At 36.9% G+C, this 25,535-nt stretch overlaps 2 protein-coding genes across 3 annotated transcripts; both read right to left on the bottom strand.

Annotated features, from left to right (window-relative positions):
• Nucleotides 1–5,383: 5,383 nt before the first annotated feature.
• LOC139124769 (protein HEXIM1-like) lies at nucleotides 5,384–6,837 on the bottom strand. The gene has a single exon (XM_070690879.1). It carries the CDS (start codon nucleotides 6,489–6,491, stop codon nucleotides 5,721–5,723), a length of 771 nt encoding a protein of 256 aa, XP_070546980.1. The 5' UTR covers nucleotides 6,492–6,837; the 3' UTR covers nucleotides 5,384–5,720.
• Nucleotides 6,838–14,910: 8,073 nt separating this feature from the next.
• On the bottom strand, nucleotides 14,911–25,381 carry LOC139124767 (protein FMC1 homolog). Of its 2 annotated transcripts, XR_011550029.1 has the most exons (4): nucleotides 25,159–25,381; nucleotides 23,433–23,585; nucleotides 16,704–17,303; nucleotides 14,911–16,548 (listed from the first exon to the last, which is right to left on the bottom strand). XR_011550029.1 is itself a non-coding variant. In XM_070690878.1 (3 exons), the coding sequence occupies exons 1-3, from the start codon at nucleotides 25,237–25,239 to the stop codon at nucleotides 17,202–17,204; spliced, it is 336 nt and encodes a 111-aa protein (XP_070546979.1). In that variant the 5' UTR covers nucleotides 25,240–25,365; the 3' UTR covers nucleotides 14,911–17,201. The 2 variants fall into 2 exon arrangements, 1 of the variants encoding a protein (XP_070546979.1); XM_070690878.1 differs by having other exon boundaries at nucleotides 14,911–17,303; nucleotides 25,159–25,365.
• Nucleotides 25,382–25,535: the final 154 nt, after the last annotated feature.

Raw genomic sequence — 25,535 nt, 5'->3', positions numbered from 1 at the left:
GTGTATGAAAATACACGTACGTCTTTGTTTGTACCGTGGCCGATTCGAAATTCCGGGTTTGGACTGTTACACCAGCATCAATTGGAAGAGATGATTCCAAAAGCCCCATTAGCTTTATAACTCTTGAAATTTGTTGACCTCAAAATAATTCTTCCTCTTCTGGTTTTCTGAATTCTACCCTCTGAAGGAATATGGGCTTTTACAGCATTAGGAATTCCTTTGTGAAACCATTGACAAGTAAATTCAAAGTTTAACAGTCAGTTTGATTTCCCGCCATTTTCAAAAATTGGTAATGTTACAAAGGAAACAGAAGATACTGTGTCAAAGTTGAGTGAAACCATTTATTCCTATGCATTTCATTGGACTACACTGTGAACTTTATGTGAAGATTTCAGTGCAGATTTGTACAGTATCCACGGCTTTTGCTTTTCTGCATGGGGCTGCAGTTTAATGTTTGGGCATTTAATCGCAGTTTAATCTTTTAATATCTTGTTCAAAATTGCATATACATCGCAGTCCCAGCGGTTAATAATAAGTGTATATACACATCTAAATTAGTACATTGTCACAAATGTAGTTTGAAAGTAAAATCATAAAAATAATGCTATAAGATACAGCTAGTTGGGCTTAAGGATTCCATATGCAATTTTTTTCCATTTGCCTTGTTGAGGTCAAAGGTCACTATCAGGTCCAGCTGAGAATATTCAGACAGATCTTACTCCTACAGTGAATGCACTACCAAGAACGTTAGATGACTCTGTGACTAAAGCAGAGGAAAAATATGAAATGTTGATGTGTAAGATGGTTGCATTCATAATGTTGTGTGTTTTCCGCAGTCAAATACAAATCTCAACCCAAGATATATATAGCTCTGTCTTCTCATCAACAACCAGCATAACATGTGACATGCAACAGCAACCATCTTCCCGTGGCATGATGGATCTGTTGGCACTGTGTAATATTTATCACCATGTGATATCATGGATCTGTTGGCACTGTGTAATATTTATCACCATGTGATATCATGGATCTGTTGGCACTGTGTAATATTTATCACCATGTGATATCATGTATATAAATATTACTCTTAATAGCTCAGGCCATGTCCTTATATGATTTGCCTCGTATTTAAACATAACAAATTTATACAACTTTATCTTTAGTAAGTGTTCATTTTACATTACCGAGACTTGCGTTATACATGCTGTCAATTTATTTTTGTGAGCAAGTCATTTGTTATGCAAATCATGAATAAATTGTACAGAACCAATCAGCTGCTACACCTTTCAGTATTCCTTAGGGAAACTTTTATCGGACCAATATATATATTTTTAAATATAATTTGTAGAACACAAATCTATAGTATTGGCCAAACATAACTAGGTTTTGAATTTTAGTTTTCTTCAGAAATATCCCAAAGGCCAAAACTATTTATAATGGATTGCAAAGTACCCTCTCTGTTGTCTTTATCAACAACATGCAAATTACTGCTTTTGAACAAATCTGGCAACAAATCTATGTTGTAAAACTCACAATAAAAAAAAAAATAGCGCCAATGGCACTTGATCACAACTGGCACATTGTGAAACTACTCTATCTCTGGGTACACCTGTACATGAAATACTGAATGGGTAGGTGCTGCGGGTTTGGAGTTTGTCAGTAAATGCACACAGAAAACAAAGTCCCGAAGTAGCGAATTCCAGCCATTTTCAAACCACACTGTTTGTCAGTGGGGTAAGCAATATTCGCAAAAATCACATTTCCAGGCTTAGAATAGACTATGTTTTACGAAATCACACGTCCTTATTACAAAATAAAACGATCTTTGTCTTTAAATCAATGCGCCAGTAAACAGGTCCAGCAGCTAGTTATGTCATCAAGTCTGTAATGTTAAGGGTCATAACAAATGTGAGAAATCTAAAACATTAAATATGTTGTTTTTTATCATTTTATTTACCAAAAGCGCATGAAAATCTCTGATACTTCATCAAAGCCTCATTTCTGTTCCACAACTCATTAAATAGTCCACAATGCAGGATTGGTGTACATTCCAAAACTACATATATGAAAGACCCCTAAAATCATTTAGTTAAAGGGGGGTTAGAAATTTCCCAAAACTATCTAACCGCTGCTCCGTTTGGCTCCATTTTTCGGAATCGGAACCTTGGAATTTTCTGAATATCTCAACCAAATATCAATGCAGTCTGTTCAGCGGTTTTTGACTTTTTGTCGTTTACGGAAAATGGACACTGTCCACCACCGGTTGAAGCTAACCCTATATCACAACTTCCAGTTGTGATAATGACCTATGGTCATTATGGTAAAAAATACCGCCAAGGCGCTTGGACATCATGACCGCCTTGTATTATCGGCATTTATCAACAACCACACTCACTGTGAATTAGACAGACCACGAAGTCAATGAGCAACATATAGCTGAAAGACAATTTTTCACATTGCGATTTAAGCTCATTTTTATGAGAAAAGAGACATGTATATGTATATGGAGAAAAAGCAGAAGACATATTTGTAAATTGTTTGTTAAGTGACAGTCATATATGCATCTCTTGAAATTTTGTAGTTATAAGGTATAACAGTAGTGTAAGAATAATGAGGTATGAATAAGTTAGTAAAGCTAAGTTGACAGTAATTAAGATTACAAAATTATACACTAAGCTGGGGAAATCTGATTGAAAAAAATGTTGAAAAGTAGCAAAGTCATGGTCATTTTTTGTCTAATACCTTGTGTAAGTTCATGAACTTTACATAAATCTTGCTATAGATTTGTTGCTAATGGGCAATAACTGTGTTTCAGATCATTTGAGAGCAATCCATCCATGACAGGTTTAAATTGTAATATACTTCTATTTAAAGGAGAGAAACTTCTCAAATAATTTTTTCCCTGTAATTTGCTGTGAGAACACATGGACAGATGCTCAGGACTCTATGCTGGTGCTACCTTGATAACTAACCTACAACTTGTAACGTCATTGTCTAACCTGTTCACCCCAATTTCCTGTAGACAGGTCCACACTCTCCATTGATAACAATGGGTTTGGGCCATACCATTGTAGTGAAAGACTGTAACATGTGAGGTTGTGGATACTTAATCTCTGGAATGTCAAAGTCTGTATATTGACTCAAGGATGTTTACTTAACAAATGCCTAGGGTCATTTCAAAAGTGAGAATCTAAACTATGAAATATGTTTTTTTTAATGCTTTTGATGCCCAAAAGACCATAGAAATCTCTTATACTTCGAATCAGCCATCCTGCATATTTCTAACATTCATCAAAACCTCATTTCTGTTCAACAACTCATAAAACAGTCCACAATGCAGGATTGGTGTACATTCCAAAACTACATATATGAAAGACCCCTAAAATCAATTAGATAAAAAGGGGGTTAGAAATTTCCCAAAACTATCTAACCGGCGCTCCGTTTGGCTCCATTTTTCAGAATTGGAACCTTGGAACCAGTCTGTGTATCGGTATCAAATATCAACGCAGTCTGTTCAGCAGTTTTTGACTTTTTGTCATTTACGGAAATGGACGACATCAAACACCGGTTGAAACCACCTCTATATCACAACTTCCAGTTGTGATAAAAAAAAAAAGCATCTCATCTTCATTGCTTTACTGTGATATTTTTTGCAAAATCTACTGTCTGCTGGAATCTTAGGTTTTCGTCATCTACCTAATTCAATTTCAAGATTTTGATCACTTAGTTTGAATTTTGAGATATTTTTACCTAACTTGAAATCATTAATGTCTCTAAGATACATCTCTAAACTGAAGTCTTTCTTCATTAATTTCTGAATATAGTTTTCAGAAGATTTTTTATATCTTGCTTAGTTTTTATTTGAGCAGAATTTTAACGAAATCAACTAGGTTTAAATTCACCGCTCTGGAAGTTTTTTGGGCATAAAAATTGTTTCAGAAGGTTTAAAAAAATTCTGAGACACAGTTTGGAAGATACTCAGAACAGCTTGCTCTCACACACATTTCAGCCACATATCTCAAAGCATTGAAACAAAACATAGGGAAAACCGACTTTTGAAAGGTTAATGCAAATTGCCTGTCACGTGATACTATGGTAACCAAAATGTTCCCCTGTATCTAGGCTTTCCGACAATATATAATTTACAGGGGTTATGGGCTTATTAACCACTAGAGAATTGTTAGTTTAAAAAGGTCAATTTCTTGTCTTGGAACCTTAATGTTGAGGTTACAATCATCAAGGGTTGTTTCAATGTGTTTTACCCATTTTGTATGATTTATATTTTGCTCCTTTATGATTATTTAACAATGATTACTTAGAAGACATCATGAAGGCTACAAATCTCCAAATTTCTTAAACACAAATTACAGACTGGGCTGTAATGTGCTGTTTTCAGTCCATGTCGGTGCAAGTACTTTGTGTGAGCAAAGGTCATGACAAGGTCAGGGGTTACAAGTACCACTAGGTCATGTGACATCCACAGTGCTCTGCACCTACATTGAATGTAAAACTACTGGTGACAATATCTCTATGTGGTCTTTGTGAAGCAGCTGTGCTCTCTGCAAGTCAGTGGTATTCAGCTTCAAGTTTTAGATGGCTGGCTACGTAACTGCGGCAATTTGAACATTGTTTCACAATTCAAATTATTGTAGATTGACACACAGTCAGGTGACCACCCAGATGGGGTTGAGTGGGATAGCATTTCTCACCTGGCATGGGATGAAAGTCATAATTCATACATTTGCCTGTTAACTTTCTCTGACAGCAAAGTCTGTGTACCAACCATTACAAGTGGCTTGTTGGGGAATGCTTTACACACAGATTTTATATTATGATGTTGCCAATCACTAAATTTGAGGTATTTTTTTTATAAATGTACTCTTATGATGTCATAGCAGGGTTGGTCATGAGTATTAACATTCAATTTAGCACAGATTTGTATTGTTGAATTACATGGAATAGTGATAGGGCAGTCTCACAAGTTGTTTCTAGTTTACGATAAAAATGCAATCATCTGATCCTGATTTCTCTGCTAAATGATCATGCATCAAATGATGGGCTTTTTTCGGGCACAACTGTTTCCAATTTTGAGTGATTTAATCCAGTGTTACAGATACAGACTAATCAATACAACTGGCACTGAAGTTGTACATTTATCTGCCAAAACAATAATTCTAGGATATGCCTTGTTCAAGTCGTTCATGTTGGGTCAATTGATAATTTCACTTGCCAACGGATGAAACTGCATAGATTTCATGTGACTCAGTTCAGCGCTTGGGGTAAGACTTGAACACACAAATGATGCAGTCTATAGGACGATGTTACGTCCTGCTAGCTACTACTTTCAGTGTCTGGAAATCATTATCAACACTTACTTCAGTAATCATTTACATCATCTTGAAATTTTATTTGTGTTAAAATCAAGACAGACTTAACAATTAATTACAAGTCTCTTGAAAATTTTATCTAGATACTTAAATCACAACTAAAATTATCCAAATTATGACCACCAAAAATTCATAAAATTATTGGACAAGACTGTAAATCCATTATTATAAATCTTTAGTCCAGCAGGTCAAGACGATTTACACTATTAGATACCTTTCAGACACTCGGAGAGCATATGTACTTCAGTTTAAAAAATATTACATTGATTTACATGTACCTTACACTTTGAAGGTACTTGTGGTCCACACACGTAGTCCTCAAGTTGTATACAATTATTTCTTTTCTTCCATTGTTATATTTAATTTTCCTTCCTTCAATGTCACTATTTCTTCACTCAGTGCGAAAATACGAGTCCTCTGTTCATCTATTATCCTTTGTTTGCTTTCCAAAGCGTTTGTTCTTGCTTCTTTATCCCTCTGTCTTTTCTGTTTCTCCACTTTTAGTTTTTCTTCTAACTCTGTTACATACGATTCCAGTCTCATATATTCTCTCACTAGGTCACCTTTGTTCATACTGTGTAGATTTTCTTCATGTAGTCTCTCGTAAGTCTCCGAGAAATCTTTCTGGAAAAATTGTCCTTCGCCGTCGCTATCATACTTTTCATCTGACGAATCATAACTTTCTTGCCGTGCGTACTTTCCATCCGTTTTTAAATCAGGTGTATTAACTTTGTGGTCTTCCATGAGGAACTGTGTTGTGTTGTAGGGTGTAAGGCGATCTTTGCGTTTCTCCTCGGCACGTCTTGCTTCCCTCTCCTCCAGACTTTTCTTTTCTTGCCAGGTCATTTCAGTGTACGGTTTCCACTTTCTCTTGCCTTTCTTGCGACGATGTCTTTTTTTCGACTGTCCATTAGATTGTCCGTTATCTTCTTTAATTGTCCCAACAGCGGAATCAATATGTACACGGGCACTCTTGACCGGGGACTTACCGTCGTCCATCGACGGACTCAGTTCACCAACACATTCGTCCGCTCGAGCACCTCCACTTACGTCTATCCTCTCCCGATCTATGTCCATATTTCTTTCAACACTTAACATCGTCATTTAGCGCAGCACACAGACAGATAGAGTCATCGAAATGGCGGCAATACTGGCGAAATGGTATACGGGAAGAACTGTCCACTGGCCGACACTTGTAGTAATGGAGTCGATTCCAACTGCAAACTGCTATTCGCCAGTGATGAACCTGCGAACGTTTGTTCAGGCACGTAAATAATATCCCTACAGCAGAAAATAATCCGGAAGTCCAAAACTTGCGTTACTTACGCATGAACTGAAAGGAATAAACTGCACAGAACATGTTACAATGTTTATAATAGTTATAATTTGTAACTCTCTCTACGTGATTGCTATATTGGGATACATGCACTTTCTCAATCTGGTCTTCGCGGAAGAATATGTCTGATATGTTAATTTGATGCGAATGCAAATACAACGTGCCAGGGAAGCTAAAGGTCATGTAAAGTTATTATGAGTATTGCCAAACCTCGTTTTCCAATTCTATTTTACTGTTGTTTCTCATGTTTGAGTACCCGCATCTTGAAGAACATTTTCGACAGTTTTAAGGTGCACCAGCAAAATGAGTGGCCACAAATGCATACGCGACACCTGTCGCGTGTGTCTTTTGGTAGCTCCATAACACATATGTACGGCGCTTAGGGGAGCACCATTTGATTGGGGGGGGGGTATGGAGGAAGTGGGTATGGGAGCAAATTTTTTTTTTCCTGTCAGAGTGACAGCAATTTTTTAGCTATTATAGACTATAGTCTATAGAAGCTATTGGGATGGGTATCCGTCCGGCGTCCGTCGTCAGTCTGTATGTATGTATGTATGTATGTATGTATGTATGTATGTATGTCCGTTTGTGAGGCGTCCGTCCACTCAAATATCTTGAGAACCGCTGTACTTACTGATTTGATATTTGTTGTGTAGATGAAAAATATGATTTTGAGAAACTGTTTTTTTTTAATTTTTTGATATTGTTGAAAATAGGCAAATTAATGCCAAAAAAGGTGTTTTTGGTAAAAAATCTTCTTCTTCATAACCGCTGGTCAGACAGCTTTGTTATTTGGTATACAGGTCCCTAGGGATAACCCAACTTAGATTTGTTCAAATTGTGATGAAATATGCAAATGTGTATTTTTAAGGAATTTTTTTGTCATTTTTGGTCAAAGTTTGACTTACATTGTATGTAATTCTTGTACTGTAAAAACCCTATCAATTCACCCAGAAAAAAATAATTAATATGTTTTTAAATAATTGAATTAATTAGGAAATCATCAAAGCCAAAATAATTTTAGTGTGGAATTATCAGAAAGTTAAACTTTTTTTGACAGTTCATAGTGAATTGAGGATTAAAACATGTAAAGGCAACTTTCCTGAATCCCAACTTTGATATATTCTGAACCACCATTTATGTTATCTAAAAGAAATTGCTCATAATAGTTTGTCATGATAGGGTGGTTAAATAAATAGAGATAGAGAAAGTTCTAATTTCCATACATGGTTGACTTGGTAAGGATAAAATAAGATTACTTTTGGAGCAAAAAAATAGAGTGGTCAATAAAAGAGTGGTCAAAGTGATAGGGTTTTTATGGTAAAGCTGGGCTGTAAGATTCCTCATGTGCTATTTATAGCAATTATGCAATCTGTGTAAACAGTGCAATGAAAGTGTAACATGATTCCTTATAATGCTTTTGATGACCTTGAACTTCTTAAGTTTCAAACATTTGTCTCTTTAGTGTTGCTTTCTCTTAGTACGTACAGTCTCAACTTATTCAACAGAACTTACTTACAATGTTAATTTGAAAGTTAAAATGTGCTTGGTTAATAGGATGAAACTACTGATATTAAAAGATAACCAGCTCAAGATTTTTTGTAACCTGACAGATATGCTGTTTTTTTATGACGTAAATCTTGATTTAAGCAAGTCTTGTTTACTTTGGGGGTAGAATGTAATTAACTCTCGTTTATTTGCTATTGTAGACTAATATAGTCTGATGAAATATGCAAATCTGTATTTTTACGGAATTTTTTTCCATTTTGGTCAGGCCATCCTGAAATGAGCTATCAAAGATGTCCACCTTCATCAATACATGTGTCACAAAAGGTTATTCTCTACATAACACAGCAGAGCTCTGTCAACTGTTGAGTCGCTTGTTTTTTCAAAACCGCTGGTCAGACAGCTTTAATATTTGGTTTACATGTCCCTAGGATGACCTTAGTGAGATGATTTCATACAGTCAGGAAATACTTAATTTTGTATCCATGTCTATAGTAGCTTCAGGGACTTTGGCCCTATGTTTTTTCTACTGTCAGACCTGCATCAATTTTTTTCAAATGGAGTAGCAGTGCAATTTTTTTTTATTGGTCATCAAGTTTGTAATGCGTTGTATATAAGGGAGTCGTCAAATCCTGATGTACCCTGCTACACTATCATCAGTTATCTCATGATGGTTCAAAAAAGGTGAATTCCCATCAAAATGAAATTCAAAGTCACGCAAGAGGCTTAGGGGGAAAGTGTTACAGGGGCTTTCCCCTATCTTGTATGGATATTTTTAAGATATTGATGTGTGCAATGGTGCAGTCTGGTGCAATTAATCTGAGAGGTTTTTCAATTTTTTTTAATAAGTGAAACTGTTAGAACACCCCAAGGGGGAGAGCACCAGAGGGGGGTTCCCCCTCTCGTATTGGAAATTTTGAGAAATTGATGTGTTTAATGGTGCAATCTGAGAGGAGTTTCAGTTTATTTTGCACTCGGTAAAACTGTTTGAAAATGACATTGAACACTGATATTTTTTTACAGTGTTTGAGTCACAATATTCAACAACCAAACAATGACAATACATTTTGTGAAAAAGTTCTGTTTGCCAGAGATTGAAGACAAATGAATATACGGAACGGAAAATCTGTCCCCTTCTTGTGTCATTTCTCCAGCTGCCAGCTTCTAATGAAAAGCCTGAATATGATATGTTTAACAGTCAAAATGGTCATTGAACTGAGATCAATTAAAACATGTTTCTGTGATAATAAAGGATGAATTCACAACATTTCAGTTTTGTCCTAGATCCTGTGAAAATTTTGAAATATTGATGTGCGCCACGGTGCAGTGTAGTGCAATCTGAGAGGTATTTTCAATTTGTCTTTTACCAGTAAAACTGTAGAAGACTCAAGGGGGAGAGCACGAGAGGGGGGTGCAAAATAAAATATGATTTCTTGGGTCAGAAAAGGGAAGGAAAATATTGAGTGCACTGAGGTGTATAAAAGTAGACCTATGTAGTGCATACTTATATCATAAGTGCTGGGAAAAAAACAAGAATTGCTTGTGGTAAAAACATTTGCGCCGCCTATGGCGCCGCGCCGACAAAGAATACATGAGAATAAGGTTTCCAAATTTTGCTCATTTCTGGTACATTTTGGCAATTTTTTTTTTCACTTCTGTCTGTTATGACAATTTTTTTTTCTCATGACATGACAAGATCAATTTTTTTTCCCTTCTATTGCACCTGGTGACAATTTTTTTTTCTCAAAATCCTCCATTATCCCCCCAGAAATCAAATGGTTCTCCCCTTATCTGACAAAACGTGCTTACGGGGAGAACCTTTTGATTTTTTTTTGGGGGGGGGGGGTATGGAGGAAATGGGTATGGGAACCAATTTTTTTCCTGTTACAGTGACAGCAATTTTTTTTTCTACTGTCATACCTGCATCAATTTTTTTTTCAAATGGAGTAGCAGTGCAAATTTTTTTTTATTTGTCATCAAGTTTGTAATGCGTTGTATATAAGGGAGCTGTCATTATTTACAGCCTGAAACTCTGAAAGCCTGAAAATTTCGAGTGACCCCCCCCCCCCTCATCAACCATGATGAATTTGAGTAACTCCCCTCTCTAACTCTGAAATTTTGACTGATCCCCCCCACTTAGAAAAGTTAAATACCAATACATGTCATTGTAAAATTTACAAAATACAGCAACAGTAAAGACCTTTGAAATCCTGATGTACCCTGTTAGATTATCATCAGTTATCTCATGATGGTTCAAACATGGAGGTAGAAAGGTGAACCAATCAAAATGAAATTGAAAGTCACAATAAAATAAAGATATAAAAGCTAACGCAGTATCTAACCATATAGTATATTGTTTAATTTGGATGGCTATTATGACAGGGTTTTCACTAGGATATCCGACCTGGCAGAATATGAAAGTACAGGGGGACAACACGTGAGAGGCTTAGGGGGAAAGTGTCACAGGGGCTTTCCCCTATCTTGCATGGAAATTTTTAAGATATTGATGTGTGCAATGGTGCAGTCTTGTGCAATCTGAGAGGTGTTTTTTTTAATTTTTTTTCTCAGTGAAACTGTTAGAATACCCCAAGGGGGAGAGCATGAAATTTTGAGAAATTGATGTGTTTAATGGTGCAATGAGAGGAGTTTCAGGTTATTTTGCACTCGGTAAAACTGTTTGAAAATGACATTGAACACTGCAATATTTTTTTTACATTTTTTGCATGATCAGTGTTTGAGTCACAATATTCAACAACCAAATAATGACAATACAATTTGTGAAACAGTTCTGTTTGCCAGAGACTGAAGATAAATATAAATATACAAGAACGGAAAATCTGTGACCTTCTTGCGTCATTTCTCCAGCTGCCAGCTTCTAATGAAAAGTATGAATATGGTATGTTTAACTGTCAAAATGGTCATTGAACTTAGGTAAATTAAAACATGTTTCTGTAATAATAAAGGATGAATTCACAACAGTTCAGTTTTGTCCTAGATCCTGTGAAAATTTTGAGAAATTGATGTGCAATCCGATAGGTATTTTAAATTTGTCTTTTAAAAACTGTTAGAAGACCCAAGGAGGGAGAGCATGAGAGGACATTGAAAATTTTGAGAAATGGATGTGTGCAATGGTGCAATCTGAGGTGTGTTTCAATTTATTTCATGCAAAAAAATTGAGTAACCCCGCCCCGTCTTCCTCTCCCCATTTTTAGTAACGCCCGCTGAAGTTTTCAATTTTTTTAGTGATCCCCTCCCTTGTATTTCACTATATTTGTTGTTCCTCAATTTTTCATTGTCAACTTGTACATCTCTCTAATATATTTATATTGAGAGAATAATATATTGGTTTCAACACTAGTTTATTGACTCCTGTCTTGTGTTTTAAAATTTTCACAATTTACAGAAGTCATAATGTCCCCTTTAGATAGTGCCTATGCCACTGAGATATTGCAACAGAATTAAATCCTAAAATATGATTTCTTGGGCAGAAAAGGGAAGGAAAACATTGAGTGTACTGAGGTGTTAAGTAGACCTATGTAGTGCATGCTTATATCATAAGTGCTGGGAAAAAAACATAAGAATTGCTTGTGGTAAAATTATTTGCGCCGCCTATGGCGGCGCGCGGGCAAAGAATACATGAGAATAGGGTTTCCAAATTTTGCTAACTGGTGCATTGTGACAATTTTTTTGAAGTAACTTACACTCGGAGTGTGTAAGCATCTGAGGGGAATGTGTAACCCCGGGGTTACACATTCCCCTCAGATGCTTACACACTGCGAGTGTAAGTTACTATATATATATACATACATATATATATATATATATATATATATATATATATATATATATATATATATATATATATATATATATATATATATATATATATATATATATATATATATATATATAATGTACATATATATAATAAAATGGTACATCCCAATCATACATATATAAGAGTGTTGAGCTATTAAGAATCCTTTCACTTCTTCTGTCTGATGATTGTAGGATGCATGAAACTTAAGTAACAGATACCATTACTTTGTAATTAAAGTAATTTTGTGTATTATTATCTATTATTTATAGCGCACTGCTTTAGCATCGAGCACTGTAATTTCTCACCAGGACATCTGTATACAGAATTCCCCCATGGGGACATCTATATACAGATGTCCCCGTAGGAAATTACAGTGCTCAATGCAAAACACATAGCTCAAATTACTTCAAGTACAAAGTAATAATTTATGTTACTCAAGTTTCATGCATCCTGTAATATTCAGAACTGAAAGTATTTTTTAGCTCCACAGTTTCATTTACATGGTTAGGATGTACCATTCTATTTCTGGGTGGTGTTCAAATTTGATAAACAATATTCATTTTGGTGGCAACATTTTAGAACCAACACAGCTAGATTTGTCAGCATTGATTAATGTGTAGCTTTTCTGATATACAAAGAGTAACTTGATGCTTTGTCAATAATTGATCACGAGAGGTCAAAGACCTTATTCTTGTCTTTTTAAATACCAAATAAACTCTGTGCTCTTCCCATATGGGAAGTGCACAGAGTTATCAGTTCAGTGAGACAGTAAATCTTTTCACAGTTAAAACCTGTCTAGGACACCTTTTGGAAAAGCACGAGTGTCCTTCATAAAGAGGTATCCATAACAGACATTTTCAGTTGCCTTGGCTGTGTACCATTGGCCTGTAGGTGCCACACAGCTATGACAGAAAATGCCGAAGCACAGTCACTACATGCACACAATTATTGCAGCTATATGCAGGAACTTTCCTTGTAAGCTCTTTGACATCCATCATACAATCTTTTGATCATATTATATTATATTGTATTGTAACAATATCACTGCAAAGGAATAAATGCTTTTTCTTCATGTTTTCTCAACGATGAGGGCATAAAGAGTAATTTTTTGATCATCAGCACAAGGGGTGTCTTGGTCGTCTTGTCTCGAGCCGGGTTTTCCAGTAAGCCAAGGGGACTCGCTGAGACCCATGACAACTGTACATTTTCAGAGTCATTACATTTAGTGCAGAACAGACAATAATTGGTTCAAGTCTGTGATTTGTGAACGTGTGAGTTGGGTGAATGTGATAATTGTGTTCTGTTTTCATATGAAACATGTCAGTAGGACCATGATACAGGCAAGTTTCACCCATATTCTGGCAGAAACTCACTCACTACTGCGCAGACTCAAAGGTAACATCTTTCATCACTAGGGAAACCTGACCTGGGTTGCCAAATTTCAAATAGGTTTGTATAAACATAGGGCCAAAGTCCCTGAAGCTACTATAGACATGGATACAAATTAAGTATTTCCTAACTGTATGAAATTATCTCACTTAGGTCATCCTAGGACATGTAAACCAAATATTAAAGCTGTCTGACCAGCGGTTGTGAAAGAACAAGCAACTCAACAGTTGACAGAGCTCTGCTGTGTTATGCAGAGAAGAATCTTTTGTGACACATGTATTGATGAAGAAGGTGGATATCTTTGATTAACATTGTAAGTGAGTTCTGTTGGATAAGTTGAGACTATACATACTCAGAAAAACACACTGAAGAGACAAATGTTTGAAACTTAAGAAGTTCAAGGTCATCAAAAGCATTATAAGGAATCATGTACTTTCATTGCACTGTTTACACAGATTGCATAATTGCTATAAATAGCACATGAGAAATCTTACAGGCCAGCTATACCATAAAAACCCTATCACTTTGACCACATAAGGAATCATGTAACTTTCATTGCACTGTTTACACAGATTGCATAATTGCTATAAATAGCACATGAAAATCTTACAGGCCAGCTTTACCATAAAAACCCTATCACTTTGACCACTCTTTTAATTGAAGTAATTTTATTCTTACCAAGTCAACCATAAATGGAAATTAGAACTTTCTCTATCTCTATCTCTATCGACTATTTTGAGCAATTTCTTTTAGATAACATACAGGGCACAATAAATGACGGTTCAGAATATGTCAAAGTTGGGATTCAGGAAAGTTGCCTTTACATGTTTTAATCCTCCAAGATGGTAAGCATTTCACAATGAACTGTCAAAAAAAGTTGAACTTTCTGATAATTCTACACTAAAATTATTTTGGCTTTGATGATTTCCTAATTAATTCAATTATTTAAAATCATATTAATTATTTTTTTCTGGGTGAATTGATAGGGTTTATACAGTACAAGAATTACATACAATGTAAGTCAAATTTTGACCAAATATGACAAAAAAATTCCTTAAAAATACACATTTGCATATTTCATCACAATTTGAAGAAATCTAAGTTGGGTTACCCCTAGGGACCTGTATACCAAATAACAAAGCTGTCTGACCAGCGGTTATGAAGAAGAAGATTTTTTACCAAAAACACCTTTTTTGGCATTAATTTGCCTATTTTCAACAATATCAAAAAATTAAAAAAATAGTTTCTCAAAATCATATTTTTCATCTACACAACAAATATCAAATCAGTAAGTACTGCGGTTCTCAAGATATTTGAGTGGACGGACGCCTCACAAACGGACATACATACATACATACATACATACATACATACATACATACAGACTGACGACGGACGCTGGACGGATACCCATCCCAATAGCTTCTATAGACTATAGTCTATAGTGTATAAAAATAGAAGAGACACAAGAGTAACTGTTGAAAATGAATTTATTTTTTTTAAATTCACAGACTTGAATCAAGTCTAGATGCAGAACACGATGCAAGTCACTTCTTCATGACTTTATTTAAAGTCGCAGCCTTCAATGCCTGGTTCTGTAGTTTGCAGAAAACCTTCACTTTGGATATACCAAATACATCAAACAGTTAGTGTTTCTAAGATGAACATGAAACAAGTCATTGTTGTAAATAGTCCCCACACAGCAAGATTGCGGTGGGTTTATGTCATGCTGGCAAAACTGTTTGGTGGTTGTTTTGCAAAATAAGTTTTCTACAAATAATCAAAATGATGGCTTGAAAAAGAATACCGGTCATTCTTCATTTAATTTGGTGAGGTTTCTTTTGGTTTGTACATTCCTGCCTTGCCTTGCCTTGGTATTCAACTTCATATGCAGTGTTACTTTAGCTATCACGCCATTGCTTTCTCAAGAACTGTTTACAATGCATTTTGCACTGTTCACAATGCATTTTGCACTGTTTATAATGCATTTTGCATTATAACACACCTCATCCGCAGTCTAATTCACCTATTGATAGTCACGTGGGATGCGTACTTTTTGCGCTGATCCACGTAAACGACATCATCAGGCATCATTTGTTGGAACTGTTGCCTGCCAGGCATCAGTTCTGAAAAATGATGCCCGCTGACATCAAAAACGACATTGACAAATGGGCAGACCGGAATGTAAACAAAGATGTTGTCTGCAGCCGATCGAAATTAACGATATTGTCGAGAAATTTCTAGGTTTATCCTACTTTCAGAAGAAAAACTGAATGCTCTGGTTTCCAACAAGGACTCGATACGGACGAAAACTATAATCAAAGGTGAATTGAACATTTTGCAGAAGTACTGCGATCCTGTTGGAAAAAACTTTTTCTTACTGAATCACTCAAACATATTACATGTGGGAAGTATTGTGTATGGTACGTTCATATGCACGACTCTGGATGAGGTGTGTTATAAAACACATATTGACTGGCCATGAGGACAACAGCATACGTCTTTAACCCCTCGGGCCTGTGAGTCACCCAAAAGCAGACTGTATCCCGAGGCCTTTGTGACTCACAGTGCCTTGGGGTACAGATGTATGCTGTTGCCCACATGGCCAGTCAATATGTGTATATTATAAAACACCTCATCCGCAGTCTGTATTCTAATTCACCAATTGATAGTCACATGGAATGCATACTTTTTGCGCTGATCCACGTAAACGATGTCATCAGGCATCATTTGTTGGAACTGTTGCCTGCCAGGCATCAGTTCTGAAAAATGATGCCCGCTGACGTCAAAAACGACATTGACAAATGGGCAGACCCGAAATGTAAACAAAGATGTCGTCTGCAGCCGATCGAAATTAACGATAGTCGAGAAATTTCTAGGTTTATCCTACTTTCTGAAGAAAAACTTAATGCTCTGGTTTCCAACAAGGACTCGATACGGACGAAAACTATAATCGAAGGTGTATTGAACGTTTTGCAGAAGTATTGCAATCCTGTTGGGAAACACCTTATCTTACTGAATCACTCCAAGATATTACCTGCGACAAGTTTTGTTTTTGGTATGTTTTTATGCATGGCTACGGATGAGGTGTGTTATAAAACACATATTGACTGGCCATGTGGGCAACAGCATATGTCTTTAACCCCTCGGGCCTGTGAGTCACCCCCAAAATGGACTGTTTCACTCTGCCTTCCGCCTCGAGAAACACTCCATTTTTGGGGGTGACTCACAGTCCCTCGGGGTACAGACATGTGCTGTTGCCCACATGGCCAGTCAATATGTGTATAATGTCGCCTGAAAATTTTATCTGTAGAGTGTGCCGTCAGGATTAAACTGACCAAGATTTCAAAATGTATTAATCACAATCAGGCAAAGTTTAATAGCAATGCTGGAAAGAATTTATCAGTCCTGTTGTCAGACTCTAGAGAACAGTGTACATGATAAAGTTATCACAAAACTGAGTTCAAATCCAGTCTATTACATTGCATCAGATGCTTCAGTTCATAGCAGGGCGTTCTTTTATTTGTGGACACATGTACACACTGTTCTAAATTTGCCCAAATCCTGTCTAGTCTGGGTAAAATGGTGAATTTCAACTTCTTTGTTAATTCTTTTGTTGTCTTTTAATTATTCTGCATTCACCTAATTAAGTCAGAATACAGTTCATACAGTGGATAATTTACATCATGACATGTGAACATGACATTAAAACCTCAAGAGGAGTGCCAGTGTGAGAAGAGAGTCCAAAGTTTGTATGTGGTGTTTATGATGGTGTGTCGGGTTTTTTAGGCAATTCAAATCCAACCATTTCAGCTGTGGCCTTCACACTTCTTTCACCTTGCCCACGGTGCTCTAAATGAAGTTCCTGAAATATAAAAATAAATAGAATAGAGTTAATCACCGCATTTCAGTTTGACAGAAATTGAGATCAACAACAATTATAGGATTTTAACTACTGGTATATACCAGGCTCAAGGCAGCAAGTGCAACCATGTCAATTATGTACACCAACAAATCCATGTCAATTACGTACACAAATTTTACACAGTGGTCAATATCCTTGTACCAACTTTGAATAAAATCGGTTGAAACATGTCTGAGTTATGGCTCTGTACATGACAAAATCATAATAAAATGACTGCCTAGCGGCCATATTGGATTGTATCACAAAACAAATTCATGTGCATATGTATGACATTAGTCAATGTCCTTGTACCAACTTTGAATAAAATCGGTTGAGATATGCCAGAGTTATGGCTCTGTACATGAAATAATTGTAACAAAATGGCCACATGGCAGCCATATTGGATCGTATCACAAAACAAATTGATGTGCATATCTATGACAGTGGTCAATGTCCTTGTACCAACTTTGAATAAAATCAGTTGAAACATGTCTGACTTATGGCTTTGTACATGAACAAATCGTAATAAAATGGCCGCCTGGTGGCCATATTGGATCATATCACAAAAGAAATTGACGTGCATATCTATGACATTGGTCAATGTCCTTGTACCAACTTTGAATAAAATCAGTTGAGATATGTCTGACTTATGGCTTTCTACATGAACAAATCGTAATAAAATGGCCGCCTGGTGGCCATATTGGATCATATCACAAAAGAAATTGACGTGCATATCTATGACATTGGTCAATGTCCTTGTACCAACTTTGAATAAAATCAGTTGAAACATGTCTGAGTTATGGCTCTGTACATGAAAAAATCGTAATAAAATGGCCGCCTCGCGGCCATATTGGATTGTATCAAAAAACAAATTGACGTGCATATCTATGATATTGGTCAATGTCCTTGTACCAACTTTTAATAAAATCGGTTAAAACATGTCTGAGTTATGGCTTTGTACATGAAAAAAATCGTAATAAAATGGCCACCTGGCGGCCATATTGGATCGTATCACAAAACAAATCGACGTGCATCTGTATGACATATGAAGTAATCCTTGTACCAAGTTTGAATGAAATTGCTTCTTGCATCTCTGAGATATCTGCGTGAACGGACGGACGGACGCACGCACGCATGCACATGACCAAACCTATAAGTCCCCCGGACGGTGTCCGTGGGGACTAATAATATCGTGGTAGGTAGTTATCATGGTAAATTTAAAAAATTGCCAATTTATATCGAACTTTTTACACATTACAGAAAATATATATACCTACAGGGTCTGACATCTTGTACGTGAACTATTTCATCAGAGGGTAAACTGGTCATAATTGTACAAACGTATATAGAAAGTAACAATTAATTCTATTTTATCCTTTACGATTACTAATCATGAATGACATTTTTAATCTCAACTCCTGGCGCGACACCAAGGGCTGATCCCTATATAATATTATGACATTGCAGGTCCAATGCCTTGATCAACGAAATGGGCCACAAAAGAAACAAGAGAAACAGTTGACTGGTGAGGTTGATTGTGATTTTACAATGATGATTTTTTTTTGACGGAGTACGATTGTGACCGAGTTTGAATTCCAATATGGTGGCGGCCATGTTGGCTGCCATTTTTGATAACTTGTGACATTGATCACAGCGTCACGTCTGGTTCCACTCTGACACGTTCTCTGAAAGAGTTCACACCTGATTTTCAAATAATTCTAGTCTTACTTAACTCATGTCCTGTGGTAATCTTAGTGGGATTTTTAAAATCAACAATCAAATGACGAGGTTCAGTGGCAGTGGTAGGCAGGGGGCGTGCCCGGTTGAAATTGATCCTCGTGATGAAAAATTATTCGCAATGTTTGTCATTCAAAAATGAGATAAAACTCAATTACATTTGAATGGTGTAAAGCTTAAACTTGTGAATTTTCCTCTTTATTGGCAATTTTTGATAATTTTATTTGCGATATATGTATTCATGATACTCCAAATAGACAAAACCATTTCTTGCTTTCAATCGGAACTTGCTGCAGCGTTTACCTATGATTTATTTAAGTGTAGTAAAGAGTTTCCATGATGTTCAAACTGTGTACTTGTGTGATACCATTGCATTTTGTTGTGAGTGTGGGTGCATGTGCATGCTTATATCGACATGCAAATATAAGTTAATGAATATGCAAATGATTATGCAAATAAGCAGCTATGCTTTGGCTTAATCCTTGGGAGAACACTGGTCTGTTATGAACCTGTACATCCAATGTGAATTGAGGGTATATGATGTTTAAGAAGTGCACAGCATGAACAAATATTGTATTCAGAAATGCCAACACAGAATGAAAAGGCAATTCTAATATGATAGTGATCTACATTACAGATAGATTGAAGGTTGTTCAAGCAAACCCCCCCCCCCCCACCCACCCCTTGGAAGTTGCAGGCAAGTGTTCATGAAAGGATGATACAATGCATAATAATTAGCACACATCTTATGGAACAAACTGTACTTTAACTTGAATGACTGTCTGCCTGCAGGGTGGGTTATTGCTATCATATTGTACAACATTTGTGTCTGGTTTTAAAGTAGTTGTCTCCATATTTTTGGCATCCAAGAAGAAGAAAGCTGATTTTAAAATGAAATAACAATACAACTCAATGTTAAAAGGACCTCTATAAACCAAACACCTCTCCAAACTGAACAATTTTCTCAGTCCCTGAAATGTTCTGTTTAGAAAGGTTTTACTGTACAATGATCTCTTTCACAGTCAATCGTCAAATTGTTATTGTATCTTGTGTGGAATTCTACCCTATGCAAATTTTCATAGCACACTCACTGGTTGAAAACATGAGGCTAGATTGTTTGAGGTTTGCAAAGCTGTAAAAAACTGTCCAGATTAACAGAATTTCTATCATCCAGATAAACAGCATTTCTACTGTCCAGATAAACAGCATTTCTACCATTTAGATAAAACATCATTTTTATACACCTGCGTCTGTAACCTATGGGTTTTCGTTGTACAGTAAGTTTCTGTATCACAGGACGTGGTGTCGTATAACTTTGATGCAGAGTACAATAACTTTTGGTGTTACTGGACACTATTTGACCTAAAAACACCTTTACGTCAATGAGTGGAAAAGGGGGATTATTTCAAATTTCTTACAACAAGTCATCGTTGATGACACAGTCCCCACTTGTTAATGGGTACTTTGATTACAAGTCCTCAGAGAGGATAGAGTCCTCTTCATTAATTAGGTCTGTGATAAAATACTTTGATACAGATGGCACTCAATGGCCAAGAATGAGTTCCATGGTGATGAAAACATAAACAGTTCGTGTACACTCTAAAATAGGAGACGTTTGCTGAAGTCATGACCTTTTGTATTGGCCAATGGCAGAAGGGAATTTCTCATGAATATTTAAATTTGAAAAAGCGGAAGTGAACTTACGATTTTGCGGGAACGAACCCATTGCCAACTTTCGGCGGGTTTTTTTAACCGCAGTTGACAGATATTCGGTGTCTTTCGAATGAAAATATCTCCAAAATGGTCTACACTTTAAAATGGCAGGTTTGGAGGGTGGTACGTGCGAGATTTTTCTCGTTACATCATTTTGAAGTTAGTCATTGAAATACGCAAATCGCCATCACACTTTCCCGCGATTTTAACGTTGACAGTCGACTAATATTTGAGGGCGTTTTACGATAGTAGTTCTAGCTTACTTAGTATTTCTTATATCATTCGTAGGGGCAGAAAACCAGCTTTCTAATAATGCCTAACACTTGGGTCCCACGGATAGGTGCGCAACGGTGCGCGGTTTTGAAAACGGGAAGCATTGTTGATCGCAGGTCGCCTGACTAGTATTGCAGCCGTAAGCCCTGCGTACAGGTCTGTTTCCCGACGTTATATCGAACTGTGGACGAAGACATGAAATGACTGGCCATCCAATGGTTACATCAATTAAGCGTCCTCAGCTGAAAACGTCTAGAAGATCATATAACAGTGTCTTGCGTCCATGGCATGAACTTTACGATGTTTAAGTTCCATGATTCTGTTGCTGCGACTCTGTTGTTTTCCTCGATAGGCGGAAGCGAGCAGTCGCGATATGCGCATGTGTCAGACCACAGACGTACGTCTCAACGTTGGCGGCGGTGTTCCGCATGAAGTTATCGACACGGTGATTGGTTCATTTTAGTCACATGGGCGTGTATGGGATATATTTTGAACGTCTCCTATTTTAGAGTGTACACGAACTGATGATAAAACCGAAGTAGGCCACCATCCTAAAGTTCATAAAATGAGTCTACTAGGAATTAATCAACAGGATGTTGCAAAACATTTTGCATACAATCCTAACACTTAACAGATTATCACTTGTACCGTATTTCATAAAGTTTGATGCAGTATTTACAACACTATGAGATCAATATCTGTATCAAGTTTCATCACATTTGACGTTGTATTAATTTGTGGCTATATCACCCTAATTAGGAAAGTTCATACTTTGCAATTACAAATTAATTAAAATGACACTGATAAATGTCTTTTTCAATGTTAAAGCAATGTGAGCTTAACATCTGTACAAAGTTTTATGAATTTGATGCAGTATTTCTTGACATATCAGCCTATTTACGAAACTTCAATAATTGACATGTTACTGCTACATGACGTGAAACAAATTGAGGAGCATATGTATGAATAGGTCAATGTCCTTGTACCAACTTTGAATGATACTGGTTGCAATATGTCTGAGTTATGGCTCTATACATAAGAAAATTGTAACAAATTCACCGCCATGCAGCGATATTTGATCTTACTGTTTAAAAAATCAACAAGTATATGTACGACATAAGTCAATGTACATGTACCAACTTTGAATAAGATCAGTTGAGACTTGCCAGAGTTATGGCTCTCAACATGAAACAACCATAACGAAATTGCTGCCATGCAGCCATATTGGATCATATCATGAAACAAATTGACGTACATATGTATGACATAAGTCAATGTCCTTGTACCAACTTTGAATAAAATCGGTTGAGATATGCCTGACTTATGGCTCTGTACATGAAAACATCGTTACAAAATGGCCGCCTGGCGGCCATATTGGATCGTATCACAAAACAAATTGACATGCACATCTATGACATTGGTCAATGTCCTTGTACCAACTTTGAATAAAATCGGTTGAAACATGTCTGAGTTATGGCTCTGTACATGAAAAAATCGTTAGAAAATGGCCGCCTGGCGGCCATATTGGATCGTATCACAAAACAAATTGACGTGCATATCTATGACATTGGTCAATGTCCTTGTACCAACTTTGAATAAAATCAGTTGAAACGTGTCTGAGTTATGGCTCTGTACATGAAAAAATCGTAATAAAATGGCTGCCTGGCGGCCATATTGGATCGTATCACAAAACAAATTGATGTGCATCTGTATGACATATGAAGTAATTCTTGTACCAAGTTTGAATGAAATCGCTGCTTGCATCTCTGAGATATCTGCGTGAACGGACGGACGGACGGACGGACGGACGCACACACGCACGCACGCACGCACGGACGCACACACGCACGGACATGACCAAACCTATAAGTCCCCCCGGACGGTGTCCGTGGGGACTAAAAACTATACTTCTAAACATTCAGTACTTCACAACGTCAGTAGTGGTGAATCTAAAACCTGTGAATTCGAGTGAAGTTATGCTGTTGACCGACAATTTCTATCACGTACATTTGCGCTGAACGGGTTTGAAATTTCGTTCTGTGTGCTTCATGGACGACCTGAACGTGTTCTCAGTTTGCTTGCAATCGCTCAGAGCAGTGCGGGATGGGCATCCCTGAAACGCTCTAATTTTGACTTTTTCACAATAAATTTGGTTTATAAAAGGTGTATAATAACAAGGTTATTCACAAAATACGGGGATTTATGTCCTCATACTTCGTACACTTTGGTATTGTCCTCGACACTACACGTCTCAGACAATACCTCTGCTGCACGATGTACTCAGACATAAATCCCAGTATTTTGTGAATAACCTTATGGTTCTACCATTCAGATAAATAGCATTTCTACTTAGACAGTTGAACTCACCTGATATTTCCGTATATTAAACAGCAATGTTGCATATGTCTGAGCTTTATGTTGCATTTCATTATGTCCTTTACAAATTTTTTTACTCGTTACTTGATGTTTTCTGTATTGATCCATGATGTAATTGTATGCCATAGTGTTTTGTAGTGGTCTCTGTAATAACAAATAGTATTGCTTACAACCATCTACTACAAAACCTGCTAAAATCTATCTAAAATGCAAAATTTCTGTATTGTAAATAATATTAAATAATGTGTATTGACTTACTTAGCATGGTAGAAATGACAATCTGGTTGAAATTAGGACAATGTTTTGTGGTAAGATGACAATTAATGTGGAATCATCTGTCTAAAAGTCCACCTCTCTCCAAGTTTGATAGAAATACATGCAAAGGCTACGACTTTGAGTTCACTTCAAGATGGGTAGGTGCAGCTGTATTAACCCTTTTCCTGCCAGACAGTATTAAGACTATTACTTCCCCGTCAGCCAAGTCAGTAAAAAGCATTATTATACACCTACTGCCGTAACCTATGGGAATTTGACTGTCCAATAACTTTCCGTATTTTGTATAGTACGCGGAGTCCCGAATACGGGAGACGCACGATGCGCCTGTTTGACCTTTGACCTAGCGATTATCGTATGTAAACAAATTATTTTACGGTGAGTTATAGGCATAATAACAACTTCCACCAAAATGTATTCGTAGTATAAGGTTTAAAAAACGCTAAACACAAAACTGAGTCTAAATGCAATTGATTTTTATTTAGAAAAACTAATTAAATTGAAAACATTCAGCGAAGTTTGCTTGTACTGAAAATTAATTGGCTTCGTTCAAACGCAAGGGACTTGTACTACGGAGCAGTAGATCGCGCGCGTTCCACTCATATCACGCGTGCCGCATCCCTCAAAATTTACCATAGAATTAGTTTATACGGACGATTAATGGAGGGAGGTGTATAATAATAGGGTTATACACAAAATATCATTATTGTTTTGCATTATATTTGTGAGTTGTCTCATAAGATTCAAATTCCATGGTCAACAGAATTCAAAATACGGACGTCATTGTAAGGTCATCTCACTTCTATTCCCAAGGTCATGGTGGGTTAATTTTGAGCAGTCCATAGAACTATATTTTTAAGAAAAATAGCAGGTAATTCTATGTAGCTATTACCAGCAATTTAGCAGCAAGGACTACATTGAAGTTTTGCATCATTAACGGTGGACTATGCACAGGCGCTCGTTAGCTGGGTAGTCTGCTAAGTAGATCGATTTTCGGATCAATCTATCGATCCCGTGGTCGATATGCCCGCCACTGCAATAGTATTTAGGTTGCAGTGGCGGGCATATCGACCACGGGATCGATAGATCGATCCGAAAATCGATCTACTTAGCAGACTACCCAGCTAACGAGCGCCTGTGGGACTATGTATGGTGATCCCCTAGCTCTGATGGTCAGGGGCTGTGTGTTAACGTTATGTTATATGGTGGTAGGGGACAGGTACGTCGTATAACCATGATAACGCCGGTAACACACAGCCCTGCCACGCAGAGCTAGGTGTAGCTGCAGTACAGTAGTTCGAGGTTTTGCCTGGGTATTTGGGTCGGACGGCTGGTTTTGCCGTCCGACCCAAATACCCCGGCAAAACCTCGAGATACTTAGTGTACTGCACATTGTAGCATGCGTTGTTGAGCATCCTGCTCGATGGTAAACTTGTGTACTTACATCTTTGTGACAGTGCCTCAGCTCTTTCAGGAGAGATCTGAAGGTGGACATCGTCTGCAATCGTCCTCCCGAAGCCATCATTTAAATGCAATTTTTAGTGTATATACTTTTGAAATTTATGAACATCCCTATAGTATGTGCGTTGATCGGAGTACCTATCTACTCAGTGCTCACTGCTGTCACTCTACAAACGGAAGTGAGAGCGCCGCCACTGTTTGAAGTGTGACCTGCTGTGTGACCTTTTACCTTTGTCTCCTGTAACCTCTAAAGAAGCTTGTTTTTCCAAACCGTCTTCTACAACTTGTCATTGGTAATCTAAATATATATTTCAAAAGTAATGAAAGTTTGAAGTACAAATAGAATTGATGAATACCTTT

The sequence above is a fragment of the Ptychodera flava genome (assembly GCF_041260155.1).
Source record: "Ptychodera flava strain L36383 chromosome 23 unlocalized genomic scaffold, AS_Pfla_20210202 Scaffold_24__1_contigs__length_23054250_pilon, whole genome shotgun sequence".
NCBI classification, from domain to species: Eukaryota; Metazoa; Hemichordata; class Enteropneusta; family Ptychoderidae; genus Ptychodera; species Ptychodera flava.
This window is presented reverse-complemented; position numbering and strand designations above follow the sequence as displayed.